Source organism: Schistocerca piceifrons, chromosome 11 (assembly GCF_021461385.2).
Source record: "Schistocerca piceifrons isolate TAMUIC-IGC-003096 chromosome 11, iqSchPice1.1, whole genome shotgun sequence".
NCBI classification, from domain to species: Eukaryota; Metazoa; Arthropoda; class Insecta; order Orthoptera; family Acrididae; genus Schistocerca; species Schistocerca piceifrons.
In genome coordinates this window covers 99,701,010-99,721,406 of record NC_060148.1, presented here as the reverse complement: position 1 = coordinate 99,721,406, position 20,397 = coordinate 99,701,010, and the positions used below count along the sequence as shown (strand labels likewise).

The 20,397-nt window shown below is 43.9% G+C and overlaps 1 protein-coding gene across 1 annotated transcript in view; it reads left to right on the top strand.

Moving 5' to 3' along the window:
* The first annotated feature begins 301 nt into the window (after positions 1-301).
* LOC124720509 (procollagen-lysine,2-oxoglutarate 5-dioxygenase) overlaps positions 302-20,397 on the top strand; it is a 438,909-nt gene continuing 418,813 nt past the window's right edge. Inside the window, exon 1 of the mRNA XM_047245868.1 lies at positions 302-464. Within this exon, the coding sequence (XP_047101824.1) occupies positions 368-464 (97 nt within the window). The 5' untranslated portion in view covers positions 302-367. The remainder of the gene's footprint in view (positions 465-20,397) is intronic.

The window sequence follows — 20,397 nt, the reverse complement described above, 5'->3', positions numbered from 1 at the left end:
GGTGATGAATTAAATCCAGACCTCCATATTTCAGAAATTTCCCAGAGATTTCTTCCAAATCAGCTGCTTTATTGTTTTTAAGAGCAAACTATGTGATCTCCAAAAAATACCTGAGTGAAGCTGCTACGTGAAACTTTCAGAGCCTAACCGGAAGTCGTCAAATGCAGCACGTAAACATTTGTGTTGTTTGAAACGAACCGCCATTGCCACGAAGCGCGTGCTGCTCTCTGTCGGTGTTTGCAGCCATTCGTCGTGTGGAATGTCTTTGCAGCTCCTGTGCTTTGGCGTCAGGACACTGACAGTAGCGCGGCGGCTGGAGAGCGAGTGTGAGGTTGGATGTTTGATCTCGGAACGTAGTAGCGCGAATATGACGTTCAAAATGTTTCGTTCGTGCCTCTTACTGCCACTGGGAATGTTCGCGCTGTCGACGCTTGTACCGGTGTCGACAGAAAGCGGCAGAAAAGGTGAGTTGCTGCCCTAAGCGGGAAGCATCGCTGTGATCATAACCCTATTTGGACGCTTAAATAAGATGTTTACATTAAGTATAGCGGCAAATGTCAACAGCCTTCGACTTCAGTGCATGGAATGCGGTAGCTAGTTGCCTTCTACTTACGATTATTGTAAAGAGTTGGGTCATTCGATTGTTGAAAACCGACTGGAGAGCAATTAAGAACATGATTACACCATCCTCTAATATCTCACACATGATGCGTGGGTTTTTAATGAGGACATACATGTGCAATAGACGACAGTTACAGTATATACTAAATGCAAATGTGTTATAAGCAGTCGGTCCAGTTTTAAAAACACGTATAAGCACTCATTCTTACAGAAATTTTTAACTTTCAAAAAACTGATACTGCACATGAGAGCGCGTACACCTGTTTCTAGACTTCCGAAAAAAACTTTCACGTCAAGTGCTATTTCGAAGGGCGAAAAAAATAGATTCGTGTGGAATGTTTGTCTACAAGTAAGTTGACTATTTCGTGACAGCTGTATGTAGCATGTTTCGTTGGACAACAATCATCCTTAATCATAATATTAATTTTAGCTATTTGCGGTATAAGCGCAGTAGGGTCATTCATTGTTTATTTTCATGACGTGTGAAAAATATTAGTTTAGGCTTCCTAGGCTTTTAGTAAATCACGCGTTTCTTTATGGGGAAGTGTTATCTGATAAAATATGAAGGAAACTACAGACAGCTCCGCCACCAACAAAATGGACAAAAACTTTTGTAATGTGCAGTCAAATCTTGACAAAATATCAGAGTAGTGCAAAAATTAAAAACTTGCTCGAAATATGCGAACTTAAAAGTGTGGTACCATTTAACTATGGCATAGATTACTCGGCAGCTGTTTACAAAATATTTACTGGAAGAGTGTTAGAGTGTGTGTTTTTGTAGCTGGCTGCACAATCGGAGGACATGGGATATTTATAAATTTGCTATCCACTGCTATTTTAGTAAAACTGTGCTTTTCCCGCTGATTAATTTAAAGATTCTCCTTTTTTTTAATAAGCGTAATGAAGTAATACTGTTTTCCAAAGTTTCGCTGACTGTGCGTATTAATTAGACTCAACTAACTTGACTTGCAGGTATTTGTAACTGTGTTGTGGAAAATCTCAACAATGTGAACTAATATATCTCTAATTGAAATTGTTGGAATATGGTACACAGGAATATTCTTCAGTTTTCTTTATTTTCTTGCACACCAGGGTCGGACACGTCATTAGTTAGATGAAAAAGAAGCCTTAACAGAAGTCTTGATTTGTTGGCAGAAAAAAAAAAATACGAGGGCTGTTCAAAAAGTAAGGTGCCTTTTCAAATTGCGCGGGCAACGTACATTCGATTATCCATCTTTTATTTTTGTTATGTTGGTACACATGTCCCGAACGTACGTTCACAGTTTCAAGTGTACAGCATACTTCGTTTGTTTTTGACAGATAGAAAGGTTAGACGTTTTTTAATGGACTCGGCGATTTTCGATTGTTATAAAAAATCGAGCAAAGGATTTGCATCAAATTTCGTGTGAAAAATAAAATCAAGTGCTCTAAAACACTTGAAATGTTGACAGTGGCATACGATGAGTTTGTTGTAAGTAAAAAATAAAAAATAAAAAAAAAAAGTTTGGAAGTGGTACAGGCTCTTCCAAGGTGGCCGGCAAGATGCCAATGACGAACCTTGCTCGCTCTGGACGCCCCAGCACGTCAACAACGGATGATAACGTTGAAGCCGTGAAGAGAACTGTTTTGGGAAATCGACGAATTACCGTATGAGAATTCGTTGAGGATGTAGGCATATCGGACGGCTCGTGTCATGCAATTTTTTCGGATCGTTTGGGCATGAGACGTGTGTCAGCGAAGTTTGTTCCAAACCTTCTCAATTTTGATTAGAAGAACCGTCGCATGAGTATAGCTCAGGAGCTCTTGAATAATGTCAGTTATTATCCTGATTTGCTCAAAAGGATCATACCTGGTAACGAAACGTGGGTTTACGGTGATGACGTCGAAGGCAAGCCCAGTCATCCCAATGGAAGCATCCCGGAGAGCGAAGACCGAAGAAAGCACGCCAAATTCGGTCAACTCTCAAAGTTTTCCTCGCTGTTTTTATTTCAATTACCGTGTTGTAGTGCATCATGAATTTTTGCCTAAAGATCGTACGGTCAATAAGGAGTATTACCTTGAGTTAATGCGCCGTTTGTGAGAAGCAATAGCAAATTGTGGAAAAACAGCTTTTCCTGTTCCCGAAACCGAAGAGACCTATGAAAGAACGAAGATTTTCAACAACTGAGGAAATAAAAACTGCATCGCTGGAAATACTCATGGCTATACCGAAAAGTGCTTATGAGAAGTGCATCAGGGATTGGAAGAAGCGTTGGCACAAGAGTACTGTATCTGAGGGGAATTACTTTGATGGGGACAACATGAATACTGATGAATAAATAGATATATTTTCGTAAAAATGTAAACTCACCTTACTTTTTGAACTCACCTCCAATATTTCGTAACTCGTTTTTACAGTAAACTACATTATACACTCAGGATGTTAAAAAATCAGTCATGTTGTACGTATTAGATTTTTCTTTCCTAACGTCATCGGACCCTTTTTTCAATTTTATAATATAAAAAAAAATTCTTCAGAAAAATACTGGTATTAGTAAACGTGATACCGCGCCGATGGACCTATTGGTAATTAAAATGATAGATACACCATCCGCAAGAAATGTGCAAAACATGACATGAATAACGGTATGAAACAGTAAAGCAAAAGCCCGAAACTAACAGAAATCACGGGAATGGGGAGTTTAGGTGGGGAGGTTCTTGTAATTAATGTCTTCAGATATACTAAAAACCTGAAAATACCGAACTACATGGGTTTTCACCAGGGACTTCAATGTAAGTTGTAGAATGCGCAATATATTAAAAAATAAAAAAGGCAGATCGTTATAAAACGTTTGTTGGCTTTGGCCATTCACGGCCTATCACCATGAAACGTGTCACCACAACCTTCAGTTCAAATACGTATTTTGTCGTGATACATTCTTTGGCTTCGCTAACTCGCAATCGAACTGCCACCTTGCACCCTCGGACTACCGTACAATCGTCGCCTTAGATTATACAGACTTTGTGTGATGTCAACATATTGAAACCCAAAATGTCGATCACAGATAAAGTTGTTAGAAAATAAATTTCGAACAGATGTATTGACGGTATGTCAGTGAATTCATAGGCCGAAGCCAAAGCTGCGATTGCCACAGCGGCGTCACCGCCAGAAACGGAGGGCGACTGGTTCACACTACGCGCTGCGGCGCGCTCTTCAAAACAGCAACTTTTACCACGGCTCAGTAGTCCTTTGTACTTTGGTAATCATTGTGGCCACAACTACGCTGTGGTCGCTTATACCAGTTTCGATGTGGACTTCCTCGAAGACGTCAGCTACGCTGTGGTCGCTTATACCAGTTTCGATGTGGACTTCCTCGAAGAGGTCAGGTCCACTTGTTGCCGTTAAATGAAACACGTTTTCATCACGAGTGGTGTCCCTAACTATCTGTAGTAGAATGTTTTCATAGCATTTAGTAATGTTTCAAAGGATGTCTCATTATGCCCACCTGTAATAACACTGTAATTTTCCCGTTTATTACTGGATCACTGAAGTCTCCACCGATGATTACAGTATGATTGGGGAACTTACATACAAGCGAACTGATGTTCTCTCTGAAGTTTTCGGTTACATCAGGAGATGAGTCTGGAGGGCAATAGAACGATCCAGTTACCGTTTTATGCCCACCCCTGATACTGAATCTTATCCAAGCCATCTCACATGCAGTTGCAATTTCTATCCTGGTGCATTTGAGTTTGTTGACTACTGCGGCAAATACACCACATCAGTTTCCCATTAGCATATCCTTTCGATATACCTACAATTAAATTTCCCCCGCAAATCACCGTCGATTTGAAAATTGGAAAATTCTTGTGAGGTATTATGGGACCAAACCGGTGAGGTCATCGGTCCCTAAGCATACATTCTACTTAATCTAACTTAAACTAACTTACGCAATGGCGAACACACACATACCCATGCCCGAGGGAGGACTCGAACCTGCGACTGCGGGAGCCGCACGGACCGTGACAAGGCGCCTCATACCACGCGGCTACCACGCGCGGTCCATCGATTTGAGCTCCTTAACTCTACACTTAAGGTAGTACGGGAGCCATTTGCAAAAGAGGAACCACACATAGGAAATTTTGTAGCCAACGATTTCGGATAATATTGGTAGTAATTTAGTTCTAAGTCTACAGGGGGGTCCATTGATAGTGACCGTCCAAATATCTCACGAAATAAGCATCAAACGAAACAACTACAAAGAAAGAAACTCGTCTAGCTTCAAGGGGGAAACCAGATGGCGCTATGGTTGGCCCACTAGATGGCGCTGCCATAGGTCAAACGGATATCAACTGCGTTTTTAAAAAAATAGGAACCCATATTTTTTATTACATATTCGTGTAGTACGTAAAGAAATATGAATGTTTCAGGTGGAGCACTTTTTTTTCGCTTTGTGATAGATGGCGCAGTAATAGTCACAAGCATAAAGCTCACAATTTTAGACGAACAGTTGGTAACAGGTTGTTGTTGTTGTGGTCTTCAGTCCTGAGACTGGTTTGATGCAGCTCTCCATGCTACTCTATCCTGTGCAAGCTTCTTCATCTCCCAGTACCTACTGCAACCCACATCCTTCTGAATCTGCTTAGTGTATTCATCTCTTGGTCTCCCCCTATGATTTTTTCCCTTCACGCTGCCCTCCAATACTAAATTGGTGATCCCTTGATGCCTCAGAACATGTCCTACCAACCGATCCCTTCTTCTGGTCAAGTTGTGCCACAAACTTCTCTTCTCCCCAATCCTATTCAATACTTCCTCATTAGTTATGTGATCTACCCATCTAATCTTCAGCATTCTTCTGTAGCACCACATTTCAAAAGCTTCTATTCTCTTCGTGTCCAAACTATTTACCGTCCATGTTTCACTTCCATACATGGCTACACTCCATACAAATACTTTCAGAAATAACTTCCTGACACTTAAATCTATACTCGATGTTAACAAATTTCTCTTCTTCAGAAACGCTTTCCTTGCCATTGCCAGTCTACATTTTATATCCTCTCTACTTCGTCCATCATCAGTTATTTTGCTCCCCAAATAGCAAAACTCCTTTACTACTTTAAGTGTCTCATTTCCTAATCTAATACCCTCAGCATCACCCGACTTAACTCGACTACATTCCATTATCCTCGTTTTGCTTTTGTTGATGTTCATCTTATATCCTCCCTTCAAGACCCTATCCATTCCGTTCAACTGCTCTTCCAAGTCCTTTGCTGTCTCTGACAGAATTACAATGTCATCGGCGAACCTCAAAGTTTTTATTTCTTCTCCATGGATTTTAATACCTACTCCAAATTTTTCTTTTGTTTCCTTTACTGCTTGCTCAATATAGAGATTGAATAACATCGGGGAGAGGCTACAGCCCTGTCTCTCTCCCTTCCCAACCACTGCTTTCCTTTCATGTCCCTCAACTCTTATAACTGCCATCTGGTTTCTGTACTAGTTGTAAATAGCCTTTCGCTCCCTGTATTTTACCCCTGCCACCTTTAGAATTTGAAAGAGAGTATTCCAGTCAACATTGTCAAAAGCTTTCTCTAAGTCTACAAATGCTAGAAACGTAGGTTTGCCTTTCCTTAATCTTTCTTCTAAGGTAACAGGTAGGTTTTTTAAATTAAAATACAGAACGTAGGTACGTTTGAACATTCCTCCTGTCAGCACGTAGCTGTCGCCACCGGCGCCAACCTTGTGTGAATGCTCTGAAAAGCTAATCATTTGCATATCACAGCATCTTCTTCCTGGTGGTTAAATTTCGCGTCTGTAGCACGTCATCTTCGTGGTGTAGCAATTTTAATGGCCAGTAGTGTAATAGCCGCTAGATGTCAGTTGTCTTCTGTTTTGCTTGGTAACCGCCATATGTTTACTTTACTTGGCTACTCCGAAGCAGAAATTAATTTGTGTTCTCGAGTTCGCGAAGTGCAGTTCCGTGATTACAGTGTAAAGACGTTTCAGGTTGAGGTACCAAATTGATCCTCCGGATGGGTGGAACATTCGCAGATGGTATCGACGCTTTCTAGACACAGAATTTGTATGTAAAGGAAATTCCTGACTACCCTCGTGTTCCTGAAGAAAATGTTGCTCGAATTCAAACCGTTTTCCAACGTGGTCCTTCAAAATCAACTCGTCGTGCTGGTTGGGTGATACAACTGTCTACAATAACAATTTCACGTGTTTTGAGACGTCGGTTGTTACAAGCTCTGCGTCTGATGACGAAACGCAGACGTGTGGCATTTTGTAACGAGATTCTTGATGCTATTGACAATGATAACACTTTCGCACAACGCCTCGTATTGAGTGATGAAGCGACTTTCCATGTTAGTGGTCAGGTAAACAAACATAGTGTTTGAAATTGGGGCCTACAGAATCCACATGCAGCCATTGAACATGTACGAGATTCGCCCAAAGTCAACGTGTTTTGTGCGATATCCCGGTCATTTGTTTACAGCCCATTCTTCTTTGATGGAAACACGGTTAACGGTCAGCAGTATCCCATTTTGTTACAAAACTGGTTGTTTCCGAGGCTGCACGAAGACAATTACATTTTCCAATAAGACGGGGCACCCCTTCACTGGAGTCGCCAACTGCGTCAGTATCTGAACTCTACCGAACCGGTGGATTTGTCGACAGGCAGCTGGTGATTTAGCATGTCTTAGCTGGGCTCTACGGTCACCGGATTTGACACTCTCTGACTTCTTCCTGTGGGATTTCGTTAAAGACGACGTGTATGTCGTCACAGAACCTGGAAGAGTTGAACCGGATCCGTACCACCATAAACCAGTGACGAAGGACATGCTTGCCCAAGTATGGGAGGAATTTGGGTAGTATCGATGTGATATTGTTCGTGTTGCTGATGGAGCACATATTGAACATCTGTAATCTGAACTTGAGAGGTTCGTAAATATGTGTCTTAAGTTTCATGTCCGTATGTCGTAAAGTTTAATAAATGTATGCGTTCGAAATACGTATATTCTTTTTGAAACCCCCTGTATAAAGAGTTGAATTTGTACCAGAGTTAGTATATAAAGGTTAACGAAGTTACTGATTAAGAATACGGTATCAAAAGTGTTGTCCATGCTGATAGATACTGCTGTAATTTAGTATTCTCGGCACATTCTTGACACGCAGGATCTCGAAATATTGGATTCGCTAACGATTTCCGAAATGCAATTGTGGTGTCACTGCCAGACACCACACTTGCTAGGTGGTAGCCTTTAAATCGGCCGCGGTCCGTTAGTATACGTCGGATCCGCGTGTCGCCACTATCAGTGATTGCAGACCGAGCGCCGCCACACGGCAGGTCTAGAGAGACTCCCTAGCACTCGCCCCAGTTGTACAGCCGACTTTGCTAGCGATGGTTCACTGACAAATTACGCTCTCATTTGCAGAGACGATAGTTTAGCATAGCCTTCAGCTACGTCATTTGCTACGACCTAGCAAGGCGCCATATTCAGTTACTAACAGATAATATTGTGAATCATGTACCGTCAAGAGCGACGTTCATCATTAATGGATTAAAGTTAAGTATCCCACCAGCTACGTCCGTTTTTCTGAACTCTTAATTCCTTGTCATGTTCCAGACCTCAAGTCAGTATATTGCTTCCCTCCTCACGCCAGCCCGCGTGAGCTAAAACGCGTGCCTTTCGGCCTCCTCTAAGTAACACGGTGTTGGCTCTTCTGCCAACCACAACAGCAATGCCCCCTTTGTCTGGATCCCACTACCATTCCGCGTTCAGTCCGTTAATCTGCCTCGTGCGGCCACAATCGCATAGGAAACCTTTTACATGGATCGCTTAAAAACCACATTAGGAGGCAGTTTGAGACTGATTTTTTGGGATATTTTTGGGTGGGGAGAATTAATTGGAATTTAATCAACTTTTCACATCATTTCATTCATATTTCGAACAGTTTTTGTGAAGTTTTTTGAATAATTTCAGCCAAAAATTACGAAGTTACGCTGTGATGTCCGCTGAAGGTTGTGAGTATAGTTCTCCAGTTATGTGCAGGGATCCATTCCGATTTTCATCTGAAATCAATAAGTTTTTCATTTTACATTAATAACTTATTTTCTAAGAATATGAACCTCAACGCAGGTGAAAATAATAATAATAAAAATTTGTAGGCGTTGGAACAATTTACTTCGATTTTCACGATATTTTCTCTAATTAAGCATACAAAAATGTCCTTAAAATCATGATATCATCTCACAAGTAGGTTCATATAATCCGTAATTTCATAAAGAATCATACTATCAGTTTTCATAATGATCGGTTGTATACTTTTTGAGTTAGAGTGCTCGTAAATGTGAAAAAAGTCATTTCGAGATAAACACGTTTGAAAAATAAATTCTCGGAAATTAGAAATTCACGGAAGTTAAAACAATGTAAAATGCTTCCACATTAATCTGTGTTTCCATCTCCATATAGTAATCCTTCTTCCTTATAGGCTTCGTTTTACGCTTGCAGCAGTGCTTTCCGAGCTTCCCACCTTCCTTCGATTCCAATGAACTACCCCGATTCTGCCGGCTCACGCGCCGGTTATCCATTTGTTCGGCATAATTGAAGCTTTAGGTGCCTACTAAAATTCCTGCCTCGTTCATGGCCATCAGAAGGAATGAATTTCCTTCATTCAATACGCCCGCTGCTAAATACGATGCCAATTCAACTACTTCTTCACGGAGTGCTGCACTGAGGAGAGGTATCGATGTCGGTCGGTGAGGCCTGGCACGAAGTCGGCGTTTCAAAACATCGCAAAGGTCTTCTATACAATGCAGGTCTAGACTCTGTGCAGGCCAGTCCATTACAGGGATGTTATTGTCGTGTAACCACTTCGCCAGAGGCCGTGCATTATGAACAGGTGCTCGATCGTGTTGAATGATGCAATCGCCATCCCCGAATTGGTCTTCAACAGTGGGAAGCAAGAAGGTGCTTAAAACATTAATGTAGGCCTGTGCTGTGATAGTGCTACGCAAAACAACAAGGGGTAAAATGGAAATGTCGTGTGGCTAGGGCCTCCCGTGGGGTAGACCGTTCGCCTGGTGCAGGTCTTTCGATTTGACGCCACTTCGGCGACCTGCGTGTCGATGGGGATGAAATGATGATAATTAGGACAACACAACACCCAGTCCCTGAGCGGAGAAAATTTCCGACCCAGCCGGGAATCGAACCCGGGCCCTTAGGATTGACAGTCTGTCACGCTGACCACTCAGCTACCGGGGCGGACACAACAAGGGGTGCAAACCCCCTCCACGAAAAACATGACCGCCTCCGAATTTTACTGTTGGCACTACACACGCTGGCAGATGACGTGCACCGGGCATTCACCATACGTACGCCCTGCCATCGGATTGCCACATCACATACCGCGATTCGTCACTCCACACATTTCTCCACTGTTCAATCGTCCATTGTTTACGCTCCTTACACCAAGCGAGGCGTCGTTTGGCATTTACCAGCGTGATGTGTGGCTTATGAGCAGCTGCTCGACCATGAAATCCCAGTTTCCTCACCTACCGCCTAGCTGTCATAGTACTTGCAGTGGATCCTGATGCAGTTTGGAATTCCTGTGTGACGGTCTGGATAGATGTCTGCCTGTTACACATTACGACCTTCTTCAACTGTCGGCGGTCTCTGTCAGTTAACAGACGAGGTCGGCCTGTATGCTTCTGTGCTGTACGTGTCCCTTCACGTTTCCACTTCACTATCACACCGGAAGCAGTGGACCTAGGGATGTTTGAGTGTGGAAGTCTTGCGTACAGACGTATGACACAAGTGACACCCAATTACGTGACCAGGTTCGAAATCCTGAGTTCTGCGGAGCACCCCATTCTGCTCTCTCACGATGTGTGATGACTACTGGAGTACTGGCAGTAGCTGCTCCTAATATGAAAAACGTATGTTTTTGGGTTGTCCGGATACTTTTGAGCCGGCGGCTGTGACCGAACGGTTCTAGGCGCTTCAGTCCGGTACCGCGCTGCCGCTACGGTCACCGGTTCGAATCCTGCCTCGGGCATGGATGTGTGTTATGCCCTTAGGTTAGTTAGGTTTAAGTAGTTCTAAGTCTACGGGGCCGGCCGCGGTGGTCTAGCGGTTCTGGCGCTGCAGTCTGGAACCGCGGGGCTGCTACGGTCGCAGGTTCGAATCCTGCCTCGGGCATGGGTGTGTGTGATGTCCTTAGATTAGTTAGGTTTAAGTAGTTCTAAGTTCTAGGGGACTTATGACCTAAGATGTTGAGTCCCATAGTGCTCAAAGCCATTTAAACCATTTTTAAGTCTACGGGACTGATGACCTCAGATGTTAAGTCCCATAGTGCTTAGAGCCATTTGAACTTATTTAAAGCTGTGCGACGTTTAGCAAATACTGATTGTGTCTGGTACTAAGTGAAATGGTTTGTGTTCAGGCAATTTCCTGAAGATTTAGCACATGTAGTACGCACGTAAAAATGACTAACACAGACACACGAACGTTTCATTGCATTCAGATATACACCAAGAAAGTTTTCGCCACATTTCATGTAGTATTAACTTCAAAACTATTTCATGCATGTTTCCGTGAAGCACAAAAAGCAACTCGCGTACGTTTGCCCAATTTTTAACGGAAAACTTTTTATTTTAGTGCACATAAATTAAGGCTAATGCTGATACATGGTGAAACAACGGTCTTGGGCGGTTTGCGGGTTTAAATCACCGCGGGGTATGACCAAGCGGTGCATTTGACCTGCGGTCGTCGCACGGTGGCGCTGGCAGCAGTTCACATACGCAGAGGTGTGTTGGTGCATGTCAGAGTACGGTGCAGCGAGTAAGTGTGCAGACGTTTTCAGACGTGCTAATGGCGACTGTGTTGAAAATGGCTCAAAGAACACATATTGATGACGTTATGAGGGGCAGAATACTAGGGCGACTGGAGCATGGTCAAACACAGCAGGTCGTAGCACGGGCTCTCCGTGTGCCACAAAATGTGATCTCAAGATTATGGCATCGATTCCAGCAGACAGGAAACGAGTCCAGGTGCTACAGTACGGGACGTCCACGGTGTACAACACCACAAGAAGACCGATATCTCACCATCAGTGCCAGCAAACGGCCAGGTAGCCTCGCTCGGGACCTTACTGCAGCCACTGGAACAGTTGTCTCAAGACACACAGTCTACAGACGACTGAACAGACACGGTTTATTCGCCTGGAGACCTGCAAGATGCGTTCCACTGACCTCTTGTCACAGGAGAGCCCGTAAAGCCTGGTGTCAAGAACACCAGGACATAGTCATTGGAACAATGGTCCCAGGTTATGTTCACGCACGAGTCCACGTATAGTCTGAACTGTGACTCTTGCCGGGTTTTCATCTGGCGTGAACCAGGAACCAGATACCAACCCCTTAACGTCCTTGAAAGGGATCCATATGGAGGTCGTGGTGTGGGGTGAGTTTATGATTGGTGCACGTACAACCCTGCATGTCTTTGACAGAGGAACTGTAACAGGTCAGGTGTATCGGGACGTCATTTTGCACCAGTATGTCCACCTTTTCAGGGGTGCAGTGCGCCCCACCTTCCTCCTGATGGATGATAACGCACGGCCCCACCGAGCTGCCATCGTGGAGGAGTACCTTGAAACAGAAGATATCAGGCGAATAGAGAGGCCTGCCTGTTCTCCAGACCTAAACCCAGTCGAGCACGCCTGGGATACTCTCGGTCGACGTATCGCTGCACGTCTTCAAACCCCTACGATACTTCAGGAGCGCTGACAGGCACTGGTGCAAGAATGGGAGGCTATACCCCAGCAGCTGCTCGACCACCTGATCCAGAGTATGCCAACCCGTTGTGCGGGCTGTGTACATGTGCACGGTGGTCATATCCCATACTGATGTCGGGGTACATGCGCAGGAAACAGTGGCGTTTTGTAGCACATGTGTTTCGGGACGGTTTTCTTAACCTATCACCAATACCGTGGACTTACAGATCTGTGTCGTGTGTGTTCCCTATGTGGCTATGCTATTAAAGCCAGTTTTGTGTAGTGACACGTTGTGTGGCACCACATTCTGCAATTATCTTTAATTTATGAGCATGAGTGGAGTAAGTACTAAACAAAGCCCCAGAAGGAAAGTAAGGAAGTTTGTAAGAGCCACGTGCAGATGGATTTGTAATAAATCCGGAACCTGTAATGATTTGATTTAAATAAACTATTTTTAATACCACACTTGTGGCGGTTTGCTGTTTTCAAAGTATAAACCTTATTGCGATACAGTTATACTTTCATGATGTTTGCTTTGGGAAAGATTTGGAAAAGAAGGTATCAGTAGCGTTGGGATTTTGATACTTGTCGCTGTTGTGGAGAGAACGAGTACAGTAGCGAAGCAGTTCGCTCGTGCCCAGTGCTTTGTGTGGTGTTATGTTTGCTGTGGCTATTCGGGAGAGTGCAGACAGCTGCTACAGGGAACCGCTCTCACACGAAGGAACTCATCGCCGTGGGCGGTCCCGGCAAACCACTAAGAAGAGGAAAGAGGGGAGGGAGAGAGAGAGAGAGAGAGAGAGAGAGAGAGAGAGAGAGACAGCTTGAGCGTGCAGCGAAAATACCAGGGCCATCCACAAAAAAGACGCCCCACTTTTTATTCTCAACCGATAACAATGTTGCGAATGCGAAACGATAGGTTGTTGTTGTTGTTGTTGTGGTCTTCAGTCCTGAGACTGGTTTGATGCAGCTCTCCATGCTACTCTATCCTGTGCAAGCTTTTTCATCTCCCAGTACCTACTGCAACCTACATCCTTCTGAATCTGCTTAGTGTATTCATCTCTTGGTCTCCCCCTACGATTTTTACCCTCCGCGCTGCCCTCCAATACTAAATTGGTGATCCCTTGATGCCTCAGAACATGTCCTACCAACCGATCCCTTCTCCTGGTCAAGTTGTGCCACAAACTTCTCTTCTCCCCAATTCTATTCAATACTTCCTCATTAGTTATGTGATCTACCCATCTAATCTTCAGCATTCTTCTGTAGCAGCACATTTCGAAAGCTTCTATTCTCTTCTTGTCCAAACTATTTATCATCCATGATTCACTTCCATACATGGCTGCACTCCATACAAATACTTTCAGAAAAGAGTTCCTGACACTTAAATCTATACTCGATGTTAACAAATTTCTCTTCTTCAGAAACGCTTTCCTTGCCATTGCCAGCCTACATTTTATATCCTCTCTACTTCGACCATCATCAGTTATTTTGCTCCCCAAATAGCAAAACTCCTTTACTACTTTAAGTGCCTCATTTCCTAATCTAATTCCCTCAGCATCACCCGACTTAATTAGACTACATTCCATTATCCTTGTTTTGCTTTTGTTGATGTTCATCTTATATCCTCCTTTCAAGACACTGTCCATTCCATTCAACTGCTCTTCCAAGTCCTTTGCTGTCTCTGACAGAATTACAATGTCATCGGCGAACCTCAAAGTTTTTATTTCTTCTCCATGAATTTTAATACCTACTCCGAATTTTTCTTTTGTTTCCTTTACTGCTTGCTCAATATACAGATTGAACAACATCGGGGAGAGGCTACAACCCTGTCTTACTCCCTTCCCAACCACTGCTTCCCTTTCATGTCCCTCGACTCTTATAACTGCCATCTGGCTTCTGTACAAATTGTAAATAGCCTTTCTCTCCCTGTATTTTACCCCTGCCACCTTTAGAATTTGAAAGAGAGTATTCCAGTCAACATTGTCAAAAGCTTTCTCTAAGTCTACAAATGCTAGAAACGTTGGTCTGCCTTTCCTTAATCTTTCTTCTAAGATAAGTCGTAAGGTCAGTATTGCCTCACGTGTTCCAGTGTTTCTACGGAATCCAAACTGATCTTCCCCGAGGTTGGCTTCTACTAGTTTTTCCATTCGTCTGTAAAGAATTCGTGTTAGTATTTTGCAGCTGTGACTTATTAAGCTGATAGTTCGGTAATTTTCACATCTGTCAACACCTGCTTTCTTTGGGATTGGAATTATTATATTCTTCTTGAAGTCTGAGGGTATTTCGCCTGTTTCATACATCTTGCTCACCAGATGGTAGAGTTTTGTCAGGACTGGCTCTCCCACGGCCGTCAGTAGTTCCAATGGAATATTGTCTACTCCGGGGGCCTTGTTTCGACTCAGGTCTTTCAGTGCTCTGTCAAACTCTTCACGCAGTATCATATCTCCCATTTCATCTTCACCTACATCCTCTTCCATTTCCATAATATTGTCCTCAAGTACATCGCCCTTGTATAGACCCTCTATATACTCCTTCTACCTTTCTGCTTTACCGAGCGAGGTGGCGCAGTGGCTAGCACACTGGACTCGCATTCGGGAGGACGACGGTTCAATCCCGCGTCCGGCCATCCTGATTTAGGTTTTCCGTGATTTCCCTAAATCACTCCAGGCAAATGCCGGGATGGTTCCTTTGAAAGGGCACGGGCGACTTCCTTCTCCGTCCTTCCCTAATCCGATGAGACCGATGACCTCGCTGTTTGGTCTCTTCCCCCAAACTAACCAACCTAACCTTTCTGCTTTCCCTTCTTTGCTTAGAACTGGGTTTCCATCTGAGCTCTTGATATTCATACAAGTCGTTCTCTTATCTCCAAAGGTCTCTTTAATTTTCCTGTAGGCGGTATCTATCTTACCCCTAGTGAGATAGGCCTCTACATCCTTACATTTGTCCTCTAGCCATCCCTGCTTAGCCATTTTGCACTTCCTGTCGATCTCATTTTTGAGACGTTTGTATTCCTTTTTGCCTGTTTCACTTACTGCATTTTTATATTTTCTCCTTTCAACAATTAAATTCAATATTTCTTCTGTTACCCAAGGATTTCTACTAGTCCTCGTCCTTTTACCTACTTGATCCTCTGCTGCCTTCACTACTTCATCCCTCAAAGCTACCCATTCTTCTTCTACTGTATTTCTTTCCCCCATTCCTGTCAATTGCTCCCTTATGCTCTCCCTGAATCTCTGTACAACCTCTGGTTCTTTTAGTTTATCCAGGTCCCATCTCCTTAAATTCCCACCTTTTTGCAGTTTCTTCAGTTTTAATCTACAGGTCATAACCAATAGATTGTGGTCAGAGTCCACATCTGCCCCTGGAAATGTCTTGCAATTTAAAACCTGGTTCCTAAATCTCTGTCTTACCATTATATAATCTATCTGATACCTTTTAGTATCTCCAGGGATCTTCCATGTATACAACCTTCTGTCATGATTCTTAAACCAAGTGTTAGTTATGATTATGTTGTGCTCTGTGCAAAATTCTACCAGGCGGCTTCCTCTTTCATTTCTGTCCCCCAATCCATATTCACCTACTATGTTTCCTTCTCTCTCTTTTCCTACACTCGAATTCCAGTCACCCATGACTATTTAATTTTCGTCTCCCTTCACAATCTGAATAATTTCTTTTATTTCATCATACATTTCTTCAATTTCTTCGTCATCTGCAGAGCTAGTTGACACATAAACTTGTACTACTGTAGTAGGTGTGGGCTTCGTATCTATCTTGGCCACAATAATGCGTTCACTATGCTGTTTGTAGTAGATTACCCGCATTCCTATTTTCCTATTCATTATTAATCCTACTCCTGCATTACCCCTATTTGATTTTGTGTTTATAACCATGTAGTCACCTGACCAGAAGTCTTGTTCCTCCTGCCACCGAACTTCACTAATTCCCACTATATCTAACTTCAACCTATCCATTTCCCTTTTTAAATTTTCTAACCTACCTGCCCGATTAAGGGATCTGACATTCCACGCTCCGATCCGTAGAACGCCAGTTTTCTTTCTCCTGATAATGACATCCTCTTGAGTAGTCCCCGCCCGGAGATCCGAATGGGGGACTATTTTACCTCCGGAATATTTTACCCAAGAGGACGCCATCATCATGTAATCATACAGTAAAGCTGCATGCCCTCGGGAAAAATTACGGCTGTAGTTTCCCCTTGCTTTCAGCCGTTCGCAGTACCAGCACAGCAAGGCCGTTTTGGTTATTGTTACAAGGCCAGATCAGTCAATCATCCAGACTGTTGCCCTTGCAACTACTGAAAAGGCTGTTGCCCCTCTTTAGGAACCACACGTTTGTCTGGCCTCTCAACAGATACCCCTCCATTGTGGTTGCACCTACGGTACGGCTATCTGCATCGCTGAGGCACGCAAGCCTCCCCACCAACGGCAAGGTCCATGGTTCATGGGGGGGAAAATAGGTATGAGCCAAAAAACTCTCGATTCTTCAAAGACTCGAACTTCCTAGTATAAAACAGGTTGAGACATCTGTTTACTTTTAAAACGAGTTAATGTGTTAAGCATTTGACGTTAAGCATGTAAGCGACAAGAAGTTAGGCAAAAGTTTGAAATTACACTACTGGCCATTAAAATTGCTACACCAAGAAGAAATGCTGATGATAAACGGGTATTTCACTCAATTTGGGTGCATAGATCCTGAGAAATCAGTACCCAGAACAACCACGTCTGGCCGTAATAACGGCCTTGATACGCCTGGGCATTGCGTCAAACAGAGCTTGAACGGCGTGTACAGGCACAGCTGCCCATGCAGCTTCAACACGATACCACAGTTGATCAAGAGTAGTGACTGGCGTATTGTGACGAGCCAGTTGCTCGGCCACCATTGACCAGACGTTTTCAATTGGTGAGAGATCTGCAGAATGTGCTGGCCAGGACAGCAGTCGAACATTTTCTGCATCCAGAAAGGCCCGTACAGGCTTTGCAACCTGCGGTCGTGCATTATCCTGCTGAAATGTAGGGTTTCGCAGGGATCGAATGAAGGGTAGAGCCACGGGTCTTAACACATCTGAAATGTAACGTCGACTGTTCACACTGCCGTCAATGCGAACAAGAGGTGACCGAGACGTGTAACCAATGGCACTCCATACCATCACGCCAGGTGATACGCCAATATGGCGATCACGAATACACGCTTACAATGTGCGTTCACAGCGATGTCGCCCAAACACGGATGCGACAATCGTGATGCTGTAAACAGGACCTGGATTCATCCGAAAAAATGACGTTTTGCCATTCGTGCACCCAGGTTCGTTGTCGAGTACACCAGTGCAAGCGCTCCTGTCTGTGATACAGCGTCAAGGGTAACCGCAGACGTGGTCTCCGAGCCGATAGTCCGTGCTGTTGCAAACGTCGTAGAACTGTTCGTGCAGATGGTTGTTGTCTTGCAAACGTCCCCATCTTTTGACTCGGGGATCGATACGTGGCTGCACGGTCCGTTACAGCCGTGCGGATAAGATGCCTGTCATCTCGACTGCTAGTGGTACGAGGCCGTTGGGGGCCAGTACGTCGTTCCGTATTACCCTCCAGAACCCATCGATTCCATACTCTGCTAACAGTCATTGGATCTCGACCAACGCTAGCAGCAGTGTCGCGATACAATAAATGGCTATCGCGATAGGCTACAATCCGACCTTTATCAAAGTTGGATACGTGATGGTACGCATTTCTTCTCCTTACAGGAGGCATCACAACGACGTTTCACCAAGCAACGCCGGTCAACTGCTGTTTGTGTATGAGAAATCGCTTGGAAACTTTCCTCATGTCAGCACGTTGTAGGTGTCGGCACCGGCGCCAACCTTGAGTGAATGCTCTGAAAAGTTAATCATTTGCATATCACAGCATCTTCTTCCTGCCGGTTAAATTTGGCGTCTGTAGCACGTCATGTTCGTGGTGTAGCAGTTGTAATGGCCAGTAGTGCATGTTTAAAGATTGTTGTTAAGTCGTTGAATGCCCTCATTCTCAAGTTCAAGATGAATATAGTCTGGGTACTTGTGTACACGGGGGGTACTTGGACACGTCAAGACGTGTACACAGTTTCTAACTTAAATAGACGGCTAATTGTCTCAAACCTTTAATGTGAGATTGTACTCCGGCCGCTGTGGCTGAGCGGTTCTAGGCGCTTGAGTCTGGAACCGCGCGACCGCTACAGTCGCAGGTTCGAATCCTGCCTCGGGCGTGGATGTGCGTCATGTCTTTAGGTTAGTTAGATTTAAGTAGTTCTGAGTTCTAGGGGACTGATGGCCTCAGATATTAAGTCCGATAGTGCTCAGAGCCATTTGCACCATTTGAGATTGTACGAGGGTGGTCTGAAAAGTTGCGTCTCTGAAACATTTGTTATTTTTCAATGTAGTCACCTTGTAGATTAATGCACTTGGTTCACCGATGATCCAGTGCCTTATCCCATTTGGAAAATGAGTTTCCCTCAGACCTGTAAAATAGTTGTCAACTACGGCTATCAATTCTTCGTGAATCTTCGTCCACCAAGAAAAATTTACAGTTTTGGGAAGAGATTGGAGTCTGACGGAGCCATATCAGGGGAATAAGGCTGGTGTGGCAACAATTCATACATTAGTTCGTGTAATTTCGCCACGGCGACGGCACATGTGTGCGGGCGCGCATTGTCTTGATGGAAGATGAATTTTTTCCTTGCTAAACCTGGCCTTTTTGCGCGTCTCTGTTTGTCCAGGAGTTTAGCATAGTGTTCTCCAGTAATTGTTTGCCCAGGGGGGTGATAATCTATAATGACCTTTCCCGCCGAAGGAACTGTCTTTGCTGTGTTTGGTGGCGGAGAACCAGCATGTTCCCACTGCTTTGACTGTAGTTTTGCCTCTGGGGTTTAGTAGTGCACCCGAGTTTCATCTGTGGTCAAAAACTGGCGCAAAAACTCTTGTTCGTTTCTACCAGAACATTGTTCCGATGTGTCCATTCTTGTGCATTTTTTATCCAGCGACAAGAGCCGCGGCACCGATCTTGCAGATAATTTTTTCATTTCTGATTCTTCAGTTAAAATGTTATATACCTTTTCATATGACATCAGGCGCGCGTAAGGCAGTTTCACGCCCTTTCAATCGGCGATCCTCCGTGACCATTTTGTGCACTTTTGCAATGATTTCTTGAGGATTGACACATCTTGGCCGACTGCTGCGCGGATCATCATCTAAGCCCTCCTGACCACATTTAAAATCATTTGGTCACTTGGCAACAGTTGAATGTGAAGGAGAAGAGTGGCCCAGTGCATTCTGGAAATTGGCAAGAATGTCTTTTGCTTTCATACCTTCCTTTACGAAGTACTTAATCACTGCTCGAATCTCATTTTTTTTTCCATCTTCGCAAATTACTACGTGGGAACAACAACAGAGCCACGTCATGTCCGCAGCTCTCTTCCAAGAGTACTGACGTGGCACGTGTTTACAGGCAACAGTCCATTCAAACCACCCTTGTACTTCATAATTAATAGTTTCTGACAGTATTTTAGAATTTTAAATTCGAATTCTGTCGATTACTGAGAATAAGTTTTTTTTTCCGCTGGAAGCTGTTAGACATGCAACCTGCAATAGGGATTGTGGACCTTGGACTATGAACTGGATTAACTTTTTGGTAAAATAGTGTTGGGGCAACAATACGAAAACAACTCGAGAAATGTGCGCTTGAAGATAAATGCAGTTGGTAGCCAAGTCTGCAGCTTGCGCTGTTGTACATGGCCACAAACGACACCTGTGCCGCGAGGCCCTCAATACGTTGCAAGTGCCAGCCGGGATCAGAACAGTATTCTGTGCAGTTGTGAGTGCATTATGTCGTAATATACGTTCAGAGTATGCAGACACAATAGCACCCTTCTTAGCAATCATATACAACCGCTCACTTGACAAAAGGTCTGTTCCTGAAGACTGGAAAGTAGCACAGGTCACACGAATATTCACGAAAGGAAATAGGAGTAACCACTTGAATTAC